The sequence below is a fragment of the Nothobranchius furzeri genome, chromosome 9, assembly GCF_043380555.1.
Source record: "Nothobranchius furzeri strain GRZ-AD chromosome 9, NfurGRZ-RIMD1, whole genome shotgun sequence".
Lineage (NCBI taxonomy): Eukaryota > Metazoa > Chordata > Actinopteri > Cyprinodontiformes > Nothobranchiidae > Nothobranchius > Nothobranchius furzeri.
The window spans coordinates 33,849,966-33,869,292 of NC_091749.1; the positions used below are offsets into that span (position 1 = coordinate 33,849,966).

The following is a 19,327-nucleotide window of genomic DNA, read 5'->3' on the forward strand; positions in this document are numbered from 1 at the left end:
TTTTATTTTCTTGGATGCTTCTAAAATTTTACATCTGCATCATGCCCTCCATCTCCTCCAACACAGATTTTTACTCAATAAAATTGTGATTTCCTTCTATAGGTAATAGACACTCTGTATAAACTTGAATATGTCTAAGTCTTCAGAAATTAGTTTGACCTCTAGTTGACATTTCAGATCTATGATCGACGTGCGAGTCTTTTCCTGGATGGCCTTGAGGAGGATGGGACACCATTTGATACAAAACACCTGACCAACGCACTCAGTGATGTCGGCGAAGATGCCACCATGTGGGTGGGACTTGGCGCTAATGGTAAGGATGTTTTATGTTTTTTTGACTGGGAGCGGCTGTTTAGCTTCATGGTCTTGAGTAGTGACCAGTTAGTGTTTCTAATTAATTTCTAGCCCATTTTCCTGTTTTATTACTCTTTTTAACCCTTTAAGACCCACCAGAACTTATATTTACATCTTTACATGCTGTGGTGCCATTTTTTGGAGTATTTCAACTGGCTATACATCAATACAACCCTTACATTATAAATCTTAATAATAGAAATGTAAAATGTCATAGCAACTTAATATTTTACTAAAAATGCAATTATCCATACAGAAATTGAAAACCGTATTTTGTTTTTACACATTTTTTATTATACAGAAATGCCCTTATACACACAATCTTTTCAAACAACAACAAATTTATTTGAAGTGCTTCCATTTCTGAGATACATTTATAATAATGTTGAATATTTGTAGCAAATTTTTCAGTACTATATCGTTTTCCTTTTCTCTCACTAATAATAAAAAGAATAATAAAGAATATTTCATGAATATATACGTGAGGAAACAAACAGAAACGTAACCCGGCACTGTAATGGCGTCAACCACTTAGAGGAGGAAGGGTGTACCATTTGGCAGATCCGTGATTCTTTAAAACATTCGTAGTGGTGTGTGAGTGTGTTGGGAGTTTGTAGTGGGTGTGTGATGTGTGTAGGATGTGTTTGACTAAACGTGTTATTGCAAAAAAGTCTAGAGTGAATCTCAAAAGGGCCTTCGAATTTTGGAGCTAACGAAGATCCAACAACAGGTCTTAGAAGCAAGACCTTGTCCCCTGGTTGCAAAGTTCTAGTTACAGCTTTTTTATCAAATGTTCTTTTCATTTTTTGTTTTGCGTCTCGGAGGTGCTGTTGAGCAAAGAGATTAGATTTTCTCAATCTAGATTTGAAGGTGACCACATATAGAGGAACACTTTTTCTTTTAGAGCCTTTAGGGGCCCCCGAGGAGTGTGACTGAACACGAGCCAGTGGGGACTGAATCCAGTAGACTCCTGAACTGCATCTCTGGCGGCAAATAAGACAAATGGAAGTCCGTTTTTCCAGGATCGTCCGGTGGTGTGACAATATTTTCTCAGCATAGTTTTTAGAGTTTGATGCCACCTTTCAACAACTCCCTGGTTTTCAGGGTGATAACTGGAGGACTTCAGGTGCTGGATATGTAAAGTCTTAGCCACCTGAGCAAAAATGCGTGAAGTAAAATTGGAGCCCTGATCAGACTGAATGGATCTAGGTAACCCAAACACAGAAAAGAAACCGGTCAGGGCTTTAATAACATTAGCTGTGGTGATGGAAGACAGTGGCACGGCTTCAGGAAAACGAGTAGCTGAACAGATGATGGTTAGGAGATATTTTTTCCTGTTCGAGAGGGCGGTAGAGGTCCCACACAATCAATAACTATGTGAACAAAGGGGTTTTTTATCACAGGAGTAGGATGTAAAGGGGCCGGCCGAATGGTCTGATTTGGGTTACCTACAGTTTGACACGTTGGGCAGCTTCTACAAAAGTCAGACTTCTTTCTTTAATCTTGGCCAAAAGAAATGGCGCAATATGTCATCATACGTTTTGTTTATTCCTAAATGGCCAGACCATTCACTCTCATGAGCTAATGATAAAATGTGGGAACGGAACTTTTCAGGCACAACTATCTGTTTTATTTTTCCCCAATCGGCGCCTTCAGCAGAGGGTTGGGCCCAACATCGGAGCAGAACCTCGTTCTCTAGTTTATAAGTGGCTATGCCTTTTGAGGGCTTAGCGTCACCAGCCGCGAGAGAAAAATAAGGCTGGAGAGTTTTATCTGCTCTCTGAGCTGCTACTAAAGCATCGTAGCTTAATGGAAAGTTCACAGAAACCGGGGGTTTCATAAAAACAGCAGCATCTAAAGCGGAGTTTTCATCGGACAAAAAAGGGTACAAAACAGAACCACAGAGGGTTATATCTGGATCCTTTTTAGCTTGCGCTCGAGTCTACGCACAGGCAGGGAAAGGGCTAGCACTAGCATGAACTTCTGGCTCCACTATGAGTTCAGGCAGAGGCACGACTAAGCCTCCAGCAGCGTCATTCCCTAAAATTAAGTCAACTCCTTTAGTTGGGAGTTCCTCCAACACCCCAACCACAAAATCACCCAAGACTAAAGGACAGGACAGTTTAATAGAGTGCATTTCAGCAGAGATAGCTCCCATCTCAATACCTTGAAGCAACACTGAATAGCTGGCTTGGCTGCTTTCAGAAAAGGACAACACGCTTCTCTTAAAGTTTGGGAAGCTCCCGTATCTCTCAGAATGACTACTTTGGTTTTGGTTTCAGAACCCAGAAGAGACACACGACCCTCTGATAGAAATGGCTGATAGCAGGGGTTTGGCTTTTCTGAGTTAGCTTCCAAACAAAAAGCTATTTCTGTTCTATTCTTATTTAGAGAATTTCCGGATCTACGGATCTTCAGTTTTAATGCGTAGCAGTCACGGATAACATGACCGCGTTTATGGCAATAGAAACACTCAGGATTCTCATGATTAGGAGATGGTTTAACACTGGGTCTGATTCCTCTGTTTGGTTCGGAACGAATCTCTCGGACGCTGTGAGTTAGAGAGAATTTGTCGGCCATTAAAGCAGCCTCGGAGAAGTAAGTAACCTTTTGTTCATTTAAATAGTGAACCAGTCTCTCAGGAAGATGTCGTTTGAACTCCTCTATCAAAATTAGCTCTTTCAGTTCGGCTAGCGAGGAGATATGGGAAGCAGCACACCATTTCTCAAACAACACTGAGGCCTAGTCCACACGTAGCCGGGGTTTTTAAAAAACTAATATCCGCCCCTCCAAAAACTTGCATCCACACCACCGCGTTTAAAAAAAAAAAACTCTGTCCACACGTACCCGGATAAATATGTTGTTAAGACATGCCAGACCTGTAGGCGGCAGTACTTCCCCCGCAGATCTTCACTTTGGCCGGAGTTTTTAAAAAGATCCGTTTTCGTGTGGATGACAGGCCAAAACGTAGAAAAATATCTACGTTTTGGCAGATCCCCAGCTACGTGTGGACAGGGCCTGATTTTGAGTGGGCATACGCAACATAAGACTGGTTTAACTGAGGTTTTTCAAATCTAAACTGTTGCCTGTAGGCTTCAGGAACAAGTTTGTAGGCCATGAGCACAGAGGATTTCACCTTGTCATAATTAGCGCCATCTGTTGGAGACAGAGCGGATACCACTTGAAGGGCCTTACTTTTTAACTTGCAAGTCAAGAGCAGAGACCAAACCTCGCGAGGCCACTGGAGCATCACAGCGATCCGCTCAAAAGCTAGGAAGTAGCCGTCCACTTCTGTCTCCTGGAACTGGGGCAGCAGCGTGATACATTTGCTGATGTCGAAAGGTGGGGTCTTCAACGGCGAACTGGCAGGAGCTACTGGATCTGGACGAAATCCCGCCTGGGAGGCGTCCGAGCCATCGGGCTCCTGAGAGCAAGTCCAAGCAGCGGCAGGAACGGGCTTCTTATTCCGTAGCTCGAGATCGAGCATTTTAAGCTGGGTTTTGGCATCCAGTCTTTTCAAGTCCAACTCGTGACGTAGCTTCCGTTCTAGAGCGCGTTCATCCGCCTCGATGCGCAGACGAGCGAGACGGAGCTTCAGGCGAGTTCTAGTGTGTGGAGAAGTAGAAGGACTCTGACCTGGTGACAGTGAGCCTGAAGAGGACTCTTCCGGTTGTCTGATTTTATCCTCTCCCTCCGGAGTCACCGGTGGTGACGAAGGGTGTGAGCCAGTCTCAGAAGGAGGCGGAAGGATCTCCTGTTCCTCCAAATATTCCAACACGAACTTCCGTAGAGCGTCTTTTGTCAGCTGTTTCGGGACAATCAGGCTGAAGTGGGTGTGGCTACTTCCTGTAGGTCGGCTTTTCTACAGCTCCCCAGCAGCCGGCGCGAAGGAGCCTCCACAAAAGCCCGCAAGTCAAAGGATGCCATGGCGACGTCCGCTCCACCTCCAAGAGAGGAAAACAAGGTTAGTCCTAAAAACAACACAGAATAGAATGTAAACCCCGGGTAATAAATGTGTAGCCCCCACTTCTTTTACGGCCCCCAGCTCGACTAGGAGATGATGTTGGTTAGAGGGCGTAAAGAAAGGTGGTTGTGAACAGAAACAAACCAAGATTCTCTCTCTTAAAGGAGTTTATTTAACTAAAAGGGGCGCTGCTTTATGCAGGAAAAGGATAAAAGGTCACAAACACATAAAAGTCATCCAAAACTGGGGTTTAAAGTTAATGATAGTTGTAGCGTTATTAAGATCCTATTGTCTGCCCTTAACAGCTGCCCCTTCACACAGTAACATCGCCAAGGTCGGATGCTGGTTTCAGTATGTTTACATTCCAGGAGAAGAGACAGAAGAAGAGAAGAAGAACGCTTTCCATTAATTAATCAAAGTACTTTATTCGTGATAAAGCTAATCAGAGCATTTGTTGATCATTAATAATCAGGTGAATGATCTGTGAAATAAAGATGTCATGAGTTATGTGTTTAAAGAATAAACAGGACTGCACCAGACAGACTGATCTGCATTGACATGGAAACACATGACACATTGTTTTCAACCAATCAGAACTTTCGTCTGTCGTAGAGAGAATCTGGGTTGTTTAATGAAGTTGTCCAATCCGGTTTACTAAGATTTGTAAACAACTAGGAGATATAAAACAAGGCAACGTCATTTTATAGTCAGTTCCATTTTAACCTCAGTTCTGTTCAGTTGGAGATCCAGAGGATTCCATCGTCATCATTAAGAAAGTTGCAGACTGGCCAGCTGCACTTTCCTACTTTAAACTGAGAACTGTCAAGCTGGAGATTTCCGTCGTTTGAACAACAAGACGACGTTCCTTCAAAATAAGAGCTAACTCACTGACGCCTGCCACTGATACCGGGAGTCGATCCGAAGACGGGCTTTGTCGTGCTGCGACCGCTGCTTCACCAGCTCCAGTACATCCGAAGGTCCGAGGACCTGGCATTTCCTGATCTAACACGGGAGGCTCCAGACGGTACGTGGTTGCGGCAAAATGGCGGCTCATGTCATCAGCTTCTGAAGCCTCGTGGTAGCCTAGTCATAACAACCAGATTCGCTACGTCAGCCTAGAGATTCTGAACAACACACACACACACACACACCAACATGAAACATCCAAATCCATATGCATCCATCACGGAGTTAGTCCTGGTAGATTGTAAGAATTTATAATTATAGAAATTAAAGATTCTTAAACGATCCCAACTCTCTCTTTTCTTGTATCTCAGTCAATACAGAGTGTTTAAGTAAACTCCCTGATGATAAAAACAACCACTTCTGATTATAATATTTAGATCTAATTACAGTGTATAAATATACAAACTACAGATCACTACATAGTAATAAACACAAAGTGCCGGGGTTTAAACCGGGTAAGGAAAAAGCAGGGTTAACACAAAAAACTCCACCAGAGGGGTGAGCTAGATCTCTTTAACGAGAATGCCAAATAAACACTAACGAGCTCTAGAAACTAGGAAGAATTTACCAATACCACACAGGTAACCAAAACGAGACTTTAACATCTGGACGAGGAGGGAAAAGAGAAGAGCAAACACTACTGCCTGTTCTCTCCTGAACTTCCCCCGCTGTATATCACCTGATGCTCCCTTTTAACAGGGAGCCTCACTGATTGAAATCAGTTACACCTGGCTCAGATAGAGCCAGGAGAGCAGGTAAGGATGCTGAGAGCACCCAGTGGCCATAAAACAGACAGCGTCTGTTACACTGGAAAACCTTCAGCCATCCTTCAATGACTGAGAACCTCCATCAGCTGTCTCCTGTCTGCCTACAATTATAATAAATATTGTGTTTTTTGTGCTGCCAAATGTCTCATTTTGATTCCAGTTTTTATATTTTAATGGATATTTATAAATTACATTAATTGAATTAACACACTGTTGCACGTTTCACTAGCGCTATTGTGATGAATTAAACTAGCACCTCACTGTTAAAAGCTCATTTTGATTTCAAGCGTGTTTAAATATTTATGGACATGAACAATAACAGGACATATAAAAATTGAGATTGATTTAATTAATATAACAAATAACTGTTTAGAGAAGGAAAGAGTCATTCAAAGGCACATTCTTCTGGAAGCTCCTGATCCTGACGACACCACCAAAGGATCACCTACGACCAAGAGAAAGCTGGTATCAGTAAATAATGAAATCAGGGCAATTTTAGTGGGATGTTTGTGATTGTGTAACATAAATGAAAATATTACAGAATAATTTTCTCATGGGGTATTTTTATAACTTTCTCTGCAGCAGACTGTAACTTAAGCCCAGGGTAGGTGGCCGTGTCTTAGAAAGCTGCTATCCAGATTGTTTCAGTGCTTTTCCTGCTTTAACAGGTTAGATTAGCTGTTAAGCAGCTCAGCTATTTGGACCAGCCCTTTAATAAGCAAAAAAAAAAAAAAGTTCTATCTTATATAGTTTCAGTTCTACAAGCACTTGAACACAGATATGCAAATGGGAGCGCCGGCGCCCCCACCGCTCTTAAAGGGTTAAGTGGTTATCTGATGAATTATTTTATTCTGAGTGCTGATCAAACGTAACAAAATTAAACTATTTAGCTCTAGCTCTGACTTATCATCAGAGCAAAAAGCTGATTTTTTTATTTGTATGTTCTTTCTATTTAGGAATGTATTTTTTATTTGTTCCCATCCTCAATAACCCAGTGCAGCTTAAACTGTTTACATATGAAAACTGTAACTCTAGAAGAATTTAGTGGCATGACAGGCATTATTCTCAAAGCCAGTCTTTGTCAGAATGATTATTACCACTGAATAATGGACATGTAGAAAAGTGAAAAAAGGCTTTCCTTAACATGTTATTGAATGTTTGCAGATACAGGCACTGCTTAGAGTGATGGCTATTCTTCAGATCTGGAGCAGATGTGATCATTTCTAAATAGAGATGCACCGATACAGATACTGGTATTGTATTGGGTCGATACCGATATGGCACCATCCTCGGTATTGGTAAAAGTTAACCGATACCAATGCAGTTGCCTGAAAGTGGCTTCACTGTAACTTGTCATTACTTTTTACTTAATATTTTAGTTTTGTGATAATTTCTATTAATTTAATTTATTTTTTTATCTACCTCACAGTTTTTTCCTATTGAAAGCAGAGAAGAAAATAAAACCTATATTCCAGTTCATTTCATTTTTTTGTGTGGTAGAAGTATCGGTATCGACCATCGACATATACATATATGGACAATGGGTTTCCATAGACTCCAATAACATATTTTTGAAGAGAAATGGGAGGTGGCCACCACCACCATTTTGACCGTGTCACAGGTTCTGTCAAGCCCAGACAATTCCACAAAATGGAAGAGAGGTGGAGCTGAGGGTGGGGGCTGTAAGGCTGGGATCAACTGATGACACCCGGTCGAACTAGCTACAAGCTAACCTGAAGCTTGTCACGTTCAGATTAGGAGGAGTAGGACCCAATATGCAGAGCACCAGACGACATGAGGCAGGAGTAATTGAAAAAAGGGTAGAATCCTTTATTTGGAAGTCTTTATCCAAAAAAACGACGGACAGGAAGTCAAGCCAGGTATCCAGAAAACAGGAACACGTTCAGGAGTCACAAAAACAGGCAGGAGTCTCAGATTTTACACGAGGGGACAAAACACGCTGACAACAACAATGGACCAACAAGACAGAGTGGCAAGACAAGGTTTTTATAAACAGAGAGGAGCAATTAGGGAAACAGGCAGCAGGTGTGTGGAGTGAGGGCTGGAGGGAAAGCAGGTGAATACAATTATCTAAATGGGGAACAGAACCAGAGGAGGGCAGATAAACCTAAAACTATAAAACACAAAACTAAACCTAAAGACTGAGGGCCAAAAATAAACAACTAATAACTAGACGGATAAGGAGGACTAAATAAAGATTGATTAGGAATGGGGAATGATTAGAAAGACACCTGAGGGAAGTCTACAGAGGGCTGGGGATAATAATGGGACACAAGAGGAAAACCTGGAGTGGGAACTGGAGGGGCTGGGGAACAAAGGGACACAGAACATGACAATGCTAACCCAAAGCTAACGCGGAGGTGGGAGCTAAGCTAACGGACGTAGCAACCTAGCTACAGCCATAGTTAACTGTGCACAACACCAGAGCTTCTGAGTCAGAGATACGCCGGGCTGACCGCTGGGTAAAACCGGGTGGAACACAGAGGTCTCCCGAGAGCTCCACAAGCCGATAGTCGGAACCCAGTTCCACCAGCATGTTATATTTCAACCCATTTTCTAAAGTGCAGCATTATATTAAATGCACTGAGTTTTACCCTATTACATTTAAATTTCGTGGTTAAACAGTACATGTTAAAATCCAAGCTCAGCTCGGCAGTGACCTAAAATACATAAATATAAATTTACTTACTGAAAAAAATGAAGTGGAGACTCCTTGGATGCTCTATTTTTAGTGCAATTAATGCCACAGCAAGTCATTTTGTCCAACAATTGCACAAAAAATATCCAAAAAAGAACGCACAAATGGCACAGCTAATGGTCTAAGTTGAGAGACTGAAAATGACCGAACAGTTTCCAGGCCAGACCGAGGCTCTACTGAGGCCTTTCCACGGAGCTAGCTCTGTGGTCACGTGGGTCGGATGTTCATTAATTTTACAGAATTTTAGGCTTTTAATACACTTAAACAGAAGAGTGAGAAAAAAATCACCCCCCTCAGAGTTGTCATGAGTGTAAACTAGATCATTTAAACCAAAAACATGTTTTGATACCAGGCTGTGAACATGTTTATTTCTGCTATGAAATTGGTATTTTTAACATGGGAGTCAATGAGGATTTGCTCGCTTCTGACACCAGCCCCCAGCGGATGAGCAATTTATTTCATTTCCGCGTTTGCCTCAATTTCTGTCCCGCATTGTGGGGGCTTGGTATCGCCGAGTACTCAGATCCAAGTATCAGTATCGTATCGGTTTGGAAAAAAGGGGTATCGTTGCATCCCTATTTCTAAAGCCTCTATCTCTTTAAGAAGATTATTTCTTTCTCCTTATACTTGCTGTGCCCAGTTCCATACACAACTTCTGCTTTCTAGTAGAATGCATTAGTACTACAGATGTTAAGTGCCTGTTCATTATTGCTGTGTGACAATATAATTAAGTATTAGAAAATTAAACTAACTATTAGCAATAAATGTTTAATTTTTAGGTACACTTTTCTGATTAATACATCCTGCCAGTGTCATGTTCTGGGGGTGGAGATGGTGGACCAAGTGTGGTGGAGGGTTCCAGAGGCAGATGAACAGGCACAGATAAAGTAAAAATAGTTTAATTGTAGACTGGGAGCGAGAGGACAAACGAATATGCACAAAACGACAATGATCCGACAAAGACAGCAACAAGGAGGGAGGTATATATATATATATATATATATATATATATATATATATATATATATATATATATATATATATATATATACACACACAAGGGAATCAGGAACACATGGGCAGAGTAATGAGGGACAGGTGAGAACAATAAGGGTAATCAAGGCAGGAGAGACACAGTCAGGGAGGCTGGGGTGGATCATGACAGCCAGAAGTTCAGTAGTTTTCATAAACAGAGTTGCATCACAGTCATTCACCTATGTAGCATTTTACAGGAAGATTGGTCTTATCACACAGTATATGTGTTCATCATATGTGGTATTTAAAGTGTTAGTTTTGTTTGCATTAAACCACATTATGCTTCAATTATGATAATGCAGCAAAATGAGCGATATTTGCTGAAAAGAAAGGTTTAAGTGTCTGTTAGCCTTATGGAAAGACTTGGTGAATCTAGTACAAGTAACAGACAGATCATTGATATAAAACCTGTGGATTACTGGTTTTGCTTTTTATACATTAAGCCTAAAATAATATAACTAAGTAACTGAGAGATTGAGATTATGTATACACATATATACTGTATATGTGTATAAATCCACATGTATATATGTTTGTGCGTGCGCACACACACACACACACACACACACACACACACACACACACACACACACACACACACACACACACACACACACAGTATGCATGTATATTTTATTGCTTTACAGAAGAAAAATGCTGCTATTTTATCATATTTGTCCATCTTAATATGGTGTCAATGACTACTTCACCTTTGTTTTCCTTCTGGCCTTCATCCTGTTTCAACTACATATCAGTGATTGATTAGTGGTGCCTTCAGGCCTTTTTAGAGTCAATAGCAGAGAAATTGAGAGGAAAAAATATCTGTTCATCTCTAGAGTGATAAACGAGTGTTTTTCTTCTCGTTTATCAGCCATTGATCCTTAGTTCACAGCAGGTAGCGTCTGATCAGCTGAAGATCACATAAGAGAGGCTGATCAATGAAAGTGATTGGCTGGGGGCAGAGAGAGAGAGTGTGTGTGTGTGTGTGTGTGTGTGTTAGCATGCATGTGTGAGAGTTGGTGATTGTTGAACCCATAGGGAAATGACTGGAATTCTGATCAGAAGAATAATTATGTAAATACTGATCAGATGTATTGATTCTATCTGGGTCTGTTTTTGGAGGGCAACCTGTTTATTGGAAAATGCAAGTAGAAGCAGTAAAAAGAGAAGCTTTTAACACAGTCCCACCTTTAAATGTCCAGTGTGTCTGGACGGATTCAGGTGGCTGAAATCAACAATCAAATAAATCTCAAGAGCCCTCAAAGGAAAGTGAAAAGTTCCATTTCTTCTTGAAAAGAAACAAAAAGAAAACTTGTTTCAGGGCGACTTCTAACACGGCTCTGAGTGTGTGTGCATTTTATTTTTTTATTTATTTTATTTTTTTCATGGTTTTTCATGGAGAGTGATACTGGGGGGAATGGACTGCTTCAATGGACAGATATCAATGACAGTATTTTACCTGCTTACAATTTGGCTTATGCTGACATTTCTATGGCCAGTAAATAGAATTGGTTTGCCAGCACTGCCACACCTTACTGAAGCTGGGCGTACACTTTGTGACTTTTTCACTTTTTTGGGCCGATTTTCCACTCATCCACAAGATTGGGATGAGTTTTGTGCTGAACATTGTGTAGTAAACAGGGGGTTATGAGAGGCGATTAACACCACGTGACCAGCTACCGATCAGCAATCGTGAGCTCGCATGGACTTCTGGAGTGTTTGATATTTTACTCGTTCCCCGTGAGGGTTGAAGCGGCGCAGCGGGCGGCTGCGACCTAAAAAGTGCCAGAACCACTCACGGCGCATGCGCAGTCATGCATCAGCACCGTTCTCCCGCTATTTTCCTAAATATCACACGTTGTTCGTTTTTATTTCTACACATCTTTAACACACAATGACAGGATTGTCAAGAAAGCGTTTTTGTCGTGTTCGTGTCAAATTAAACTGATCAAAACACAGATTTACTTTCTTTATTTAGTTTTCCTCATCCAACCCCCATAAATCCCTGTGTGTCCTTCTGCAGCACTCCCGAAGGACAACAGGCAAAACAAGACAAAAAAGTTAGGTCCGACGTGTTGCTACCAGACGTACAGTGTGAGCAGTCAGGTCGCATCCGAGAACTGGGTCTTACAGTGTGAGCGCATGGCTCGTGAGATCTGCCCTGCGAGGAAGTCGTACAGTTTGAGCTGAAGCTGAGTGCTACCAGTGAAAAAGTCACACAGTGTCCGCCTAGCTTAACACAGGTAGACTCACATATTCACTGAGCCACCTGTTGGAGCTCGGCCGCCAGCATCCAACATCAACAAACGCACTATATGACAATATTCCTTGACAGATACTAGGTAATCATGAGTAGAAATGTATCCGGAGGAAAAGAGGATCCAGAAAAGGAATAAGGAAAAGGCTGAGGAGGAGAGGCAGCCGGCTACCGCTACCGGTAATCGCGCTGTCAAACGTGAGATCCCTCCAGAATTAAATAGAGGAACTTTCAAGCCTCCTAAAGTTTTATCAGGACTATCGACAGATCAGCCTCCTCTGCTGCACCGAGACCTGGCTTACCGAGGACACAGAACTGCAACTAGACAGCTTCAGCATCATCCATTCAGACAGGGATGCAGCGAGAACCAGGAAATTGATCGGGGGTGGACTCTGTATGGCTGTCAACAGTAAGTGGGCCACAAATTTTACAGTGAGAGAGACTGAGAGCTGTAAGCACTATGAACTGATGAGAATATTTTTCATACCACACTATTTACCTCGACAGTTTTCTCAACTGACTGTGATTTTAGCATATGTCCCAGGACCGGATTTTAACTTGGCGGCAGAAAAAATAGCCGACAGCTATCACAGAGCTGGCAATCAGACTGGAGCATAGCCGGTGTTTCTCTTAGGGGATTTTAACAGCTGTGACTTGGCGTCACATCTTCCTGATCTTGAACAATATGTCACCAATCTCACTAGAATGGATAAAATGTTTGACCTATGCTATGGAAATATTCCAAATGCATATGTATCAAAGTCCCGCCTCCCTCTTGGTAGATCAGACCATAACGTAATTTTTCTGCTTCCTAAGTACAGATCCCAACTAAAAACAGGAGAGACAATAACAAAGACAATCACAGTTTGGATTAATGAAGTAACCGACACACTCAGAGTTCGCTTTGAACACACAGACTGGGACTTGTTTTTAATGACTGTGGTGATGATCTGAATGACAGACGTGCTAACTTCATATATTTTATTTTGTGAGAACTCTGTAACTCCCACCAGAACAATCTCCATTTACCCCAATAATAAAAAAAATGGGTGACAAAAGAAATGAAATTGTGCCTAACCCAGAAGAAGAGAGCCTTTCTCCAGGGGGACAAGCAGAAGGTGAGAGAACTGGAGAGGGAGTTCAGGAGGCAGTCTGCCCTTGCAAAGAACAACTACAGGAAAAAAGTTGAGAAGAAACTAACATCTGGGAATGTAAAGGAGGCGTGGCGAGGACCAAATATCATGATGGGCCACGCCACTAAACCAGCCGCGATATGCTGCACAAACCCTGGTCTATTAGCAGAAGATGTAAACATTTTCTTCTGCAGATACAACCAAAATATATCAATAGGAAACCAAAACTGGAACAGTCAGAGCAGCAATCAAGACCTGAGTGTTGATGAAAAACTGGTGATTTCCCTTTTACAGAAAGTCAACCCATACAAGGTCCCTTGCCCAGACAGGCTCAGGGACCGGGTGCTGCGAGGCTGCGCTGTACAGCTGGGTGCAGTCATCACCAGACTGTTTCAGCTTCTTTTGAACTTTAGTTTTGTTCCCAGTCTGTGGAAGAAATCCTACATCATTCCAGTTCCTAAAAAGGCTAATCCAAAAGACCAGACCAGTGGCCCTTACATCTGTGCAGTGCAAATTCATGGAGAGAGTTGTGTGTGATTTCATGTCACACACACTGTCTGGGAAGCTGGACCTTCTCCAATTTGCCTACAGGGCAAAACGAGGTGTAGAGGATGCAAGTCTGACTCTCTTAAATACAGTCCCAACAATCATGGACTCTGCCCGACCACACGCTAGGAGTTTTGAAATGGATTTTTCTTCTGCTTTTAACACTTTAAATCCTGTCACTCTGCTGCACTGTCTGTTGGACTTACAGATTCACCCAGCCTTGATTTTATGGATAAGGGACTTTTTAAAGGACAGATAACAACTGGTATTTTTAAATGAATTTATGTCAAGTAGGCTGGTTTTAAACACAAGGCTCCCACAAGGCAGTGTTTTATCCCCAATGCTTTTCTCCATTTACACTGATGACATCACCTGTAGCAGGGCGGTAATTCAGCTTTTAAAATATGCAGACGACATGGCCCTGGTGGCCCATGTGGACAGTGTGGAGGCTCTGGTTCAGTATCAACTTGCAGTAGATGACCTGACCACAACTTTTAAGGCAAAATCACTGGAACTCTACATCTCAAAAACAAAGGAGTTGTGCTGTGCAGGCAGAGACAGAGCCACTGCATCTCAGCTTTTTAAACCGGTGACCATTCAGAGAGAGCATGTTGAACAGGTGGAGAGTTTTAAATATTTGGGGACATGGATGCTCATCTGTCCTTTCAGCCACACTCAGATTCAATTTACAAAAAAGCACTCCAGCGCCTCCATCTCATCAGGAAATTAAGGGATTTTAATATCAGGAAAAACATCTCAACTATGGTCTACCGGTCAAACATATAATCCATTTTAACATTTAACATTACATCCTGGTACAATTTTCTCACTTGTAAGCACAAAAATAAACTCCAACGGATCACACATCAAGCAGGCAGAATAATTGGTTCACTACAAACCCCCCTTTCCCTTCTGTACGAGCACCTTCTGTGATCAGGAGAGCCAAACTGATCCCAGAGGAACCTTCTCATCCCCTCCACCGTTCCTTCAGTCTTCTCCCATCAGGTAGGAGATACAGAATCCCACTGTCCAAAAAGGCAATCCATAAGAAATCATTCATCCCATCAGCAGTCACAGCCCTCAACAGACACAGAACTTCAATAACCTGCAAATGATTTTATGTGTTTTAGGCATATAGTTGCATCTTTGGTTTTATGGCTTTTAAGCTTATATCTGTGTTTTTAGTTTTTTATGAAATTTTATTGTATTTACTGTTCTATGAAAGTGTGAATGATGAGGTGAATGATGATGAGCCCTGTTGAAAGACAAATTTCTGTAACCGCTTGGTGTCAGACAACACATTTGTTCTATTCTATTCTATTCTATTTTATTCTATTCTTGGATCTCGTGAAAAGTTGCAGAGCACATTTCATTTAGCAGACGCTTTTGTCCAAAGCGACTTACAATTTATAACCTATAGGGCATGTTGTGATCTGTGGGGGAAACCGGAGTACCCGGAGGAAACCCACGCATGCATGGGGAGAACACGAAACTCCATGCAGAAAGGACGCAGCCGAGCCGAGTTTCAAACCTGCAACCTTCGTGCTGTGAGGCAGCAGTGCTAACCGCTGCGCCACCTTGCAGCCCATGTGTCGGCAACCGCTGCTTTTCCTACCGGCTTCGGTTCCAGAGAAGGTCCAGCTGGACCTCTACATTCCTGATCTAACGGGGACTTCCACAAGGGTATGTGGCCGACGGAATGGCATCGAATGTGTTTATGAATCTCCTAACCAAAGCTTAACGCGAAGACATCACCTTCATTTCCCATCGGAACTAATCGCTTCTTCAGATTTGCTGGTTCTGAGCAACATTCTACATCACACCATTCTCAGTCTCATCCACCTTAGTTACACCATACATTTAGTGTTAAAGTTAGTCTAGTTTAATCTGTTTAGTAATAAATCTTTAAACTATTAAACTCGACTCTCTCTCTTCTGTTGTCTCTGAGTGAATACGAAGCTGTTATCTAATCTCTGCAATAAAAAGTTCCAATCTTCTGGTTAAAATAACCCAACAGATCCATAAGGTTGATTTCATATTTGCTATGAAATCTTTTGTCTTATAGCTTACATGTAAATTTAAATCATTACAAGTGAAATGGCGGTTACATGTTTTGGAATTCTACTCAGGATAAACGATCGCAGCTATTCCAGTTCTTGATGTTAAACCACAACAACCAGGGTAAAAGCACCAAAAAGCAGTGCTTAAAACAACTAATTACGCTCGCTAGCTCTCTTCTCTGCCGGCTACACCATGCAAACCCTGTTGCCAAGGCAACAGAATGACAGCATTTCATACCTAGAGGTTTTGTTTAATTGTAGGCAAACAACATTAAAACAACCACAAACTTCATATCGTTTGTGAAGGTGAAAAGGTTTCAAAATTTTTAAATGTGAAAAAGCACAAACAGGAAGTCCACTTTTACTTTGAAAGCTGCACCTCAACTATAAAGCGGAAGTACCGCTATTTTGCTTGGATAAGAAATAGTGAGGGCTCATGCTGTTTACTCTGTTGTTTTCAAAGTGGAGGACGACCTAGCAAATATGTGGAGGAATCTGTTCTTCTGACTGCTTCTTAAAAAGACACGAAGAAGCTCTCTCTGACTCAATCTTGCTTTGTTTCTTCTGGACGCGATTCAAATATCCCGCGAGATTCCCGCGTTTTACCCTTTACAGCTTTCTCATTATTACAAGTTATGAAAAATGCCGTTTCGAGAAACGTTCTCGTTAAAACAGGTATATATGACGTTAAACCAAGATTTATACCATGTCGAAACGAGAAACGTTCTCATTAAATCGTGATATAAATTTTGTTTTAATGAGAACGTTTCTCATTATTACGAGGTAATGATCCTTAATTTGTTTCCACACACTGACAGTAATACGCTTCCGTAAATTGGTAACAGGAACAGCGTTTCGACAAAAGAAGACGGTAGTTAATTAGATTACACATTACTGAAAAACTAACTTCCGTTAGTAACGTCATTGTTTTAAATGCCGTTATTTCTATCACTACCTGGGGTTGTATAAAAGCTCGTGAACTTTTGAAAAAACTGCTTTTTTTCCAACTTCACAAACAGAGAGGGAATAAAGAAAAAGATTATCTAAATTATTCTACAGCAAGGAAATGCCTGAATGACTAGTTTAGATGACCCACAGAAGCTCAAACCTTGTCTAATTCTTTCAGTGATGCTCTGTGGAAAAGTGTTACGCTTCTAGTGATCCGTAGCAGTGAGTGAGACAGTGATAGGTGGTTGCATGCAAAGCCAAATAGGTCAGAAATTATATGCTGTGAAACACACAATGGTGACTGATAAATGCTGTCGACAACTTGCATTTATCTTTTTTTGCTAATGATGGGAGAGAAGGTGTGACTTGCTTTTTGTTCACTAAAATTATTTGGTTATAAATTGGATAATCCTGTGTTTATTTATTTATTTTTACATTCATTTTCCTAAAACCTTTTGAAGATGCTGCTTAAGAATTGCCTGATTCTTTTAAGGACCTGGACTTCCTGTATTAAACTGTATTAGTTGTTGATATTGGGTCTAACTAAACTTCTTAAATTCTCCGTTTCTCTGTGACAATAATGGCTAATCACAGAGACAAAAAGACTAACATTTTTACATCCATGTGTTTTAACTGTCTAAAGTTCTAATGTTATTATAGGCAAATAGGAGAACTGGCTGACAGAAATTAAAACACAGAGAAAGAAGAAAGAGCTACACATAGAAGAGAGAATTAAGGCTTATACCTTGCATCATCCCAGTAACAATAGAGAGAGTGCTTTTCAGAGGAACGTATAATCCCATTTCCACACGATAAAGAAATCCTGAGCCAAAGCCTAAGGCTCCACAGCCACACACTGATCTAGCGCTCTTACATCCCATAACTCTCACACACTCTCTGTTTTACATGCACACACCGCACTGTACGCCTCCCTGAAGACACGCATGCACGCTGCGTTTGGGCCAGACACAACAAAGCCCCTCTCAAATGCAAATATACACACATACACACTTTCTACACACAATCTTCCTCTAAACTAAGGATCATTTTTGGAATCCACACGGTAAAGCCACTAACACGCAAACACACACTTTCACAGACTTAGCATGGCAGGGGTTCTGTCGATGCTTCGAGACGTTTTCCATCTTCTAAGACTTAGTCAAACTAGAAAGAAGTTGGTTGGATACTAAAAGGCTTTGGCCCCCTTTGGACCAGCATCATCACCGCCTGTGTGCTTCCCTTATGCTCTGTCCAGCATTATCGCATATGCATGCTTGTGCTTGGAGATGTGTTGGGGGCTTGCCTGTGTTTGTTTGATGGTGGGTTTGGTGTGCTGTCCAGTATCCCCACTTGTGTCTGGACTTTTTTACCATCATGTCTCAGGCATTCCAGTATATTTATGCTTGTTAAAGGAATTTTGGAAGCTTGCGGTGTATTGTCTAACATTGCATTCAGCACTGGGCTGGTCAGTTCTCCTTTTGTTGTATTTCTCTGGCTAATAATCATTTCAAAACCAAAAAGTTTGTTTTCCATTAAGTAAAAAAAGCATTTTTATATCAATAACATCAACTATGATCGCTGTTAATGGTTTGAAACATAATGTTTTTGGATTTGCTTTGATTAAAAAGGCAAAACTGTTATGAAACAATTTGTAATGTAAAATAATTACATAAATAACACAAAAATGGCAATTCCCTGCAAATATATACACTAATAACTATAATATATATAATTACTGGAGGCCAGAATGTGCAGATTAGTAGCTTCTGTTGTCACAAATTAGAATATGCATTGTCTTTTCGAATAATAAATTTTTAACGTAGTTGTTCACAACGTTTTCATCAAAGAGGCCCCTCCTACTCCCTAATACTCATGCACAAGCATGCATTATCACAAACAACGAACAAGTACTTTGTTATCTAAAAGAGAGTTATCGGATAATTTTTTTTTTCTGTGATAAAGGCAACAGCCATCTTGTTCTTGAAAAAAATTCTAATAAAATGTCCCTGGGATGTTTGCGCCCACCTTTTACATTAGTTTGGTTTTTAGTCTCATAGTAAAGGTAAGAATGGTAATTTGGAAAGTCTCTGTCCCACAGCTTCTTCTTTAAGAGATCTAAGTTTCTGACATTTTCCTGGAAATATTCTTAGGGACCTACCTGAGGACAGTGAGTTTCCTACAGCTGAGTTATTTTGTCAGGAAATGAAAATGTTTGACTCGTACTATTCCTTTCATTATTAGAGTCAGCAATGAAGAAATGGAACATAATCTTTAAATAATCATTAAAATCATAGTCAGAAGCTGTACACAAAGCCACCAAACTGCATAAATTGCAGTTGTAGCTCATTGTTTGATGCAGGACTCATTGGTCTGACTGTAGATATAAATTATGGCCACAATAATGTTCATTTTACAAACTCAGATTAGAACCACTGCTCCTCCTCATCCAAGAGCCAGCTGAGGTGGGGATTTGGTCACAGTGCCTCCTGGATGCCTCCTGTGGGAGGTGTTTCAGACCTGTCCTGCTGTTTGGAAGCTCTGGGATTGACCCAGGACATGCTGGCGGGATTATATATTT

At 41.2% G+C, this 19,327-nt stretch overlaps 1 protein-coding gene across 3 annotated transcripts in view; it reads left to right on the plus strand.

Annotated features, from left to right (window-relative positions):
• ush2a (Usher syndrome 2A (autosomal recessive, mild)) overlaps positions 1 to 19,327 on the plus strand; it is a 380,755-nt gene that overhangs the window by 26,453 nt on the left and 334,975 nt on the right. For all 3 annotated transcript variants that reach the window (XM_070554793.1, XM_070554794.1, XM_070554795.1), the window contains exon 6: positions 178 to 313. In XM_070554793.1, the coding sequence (XP_070410894.1) occupies positions 178 to 313 (136 nt within the window). The remainder of the gene's footprint in view (positions 1 to 177; positions 314 to 19,327) is intronic.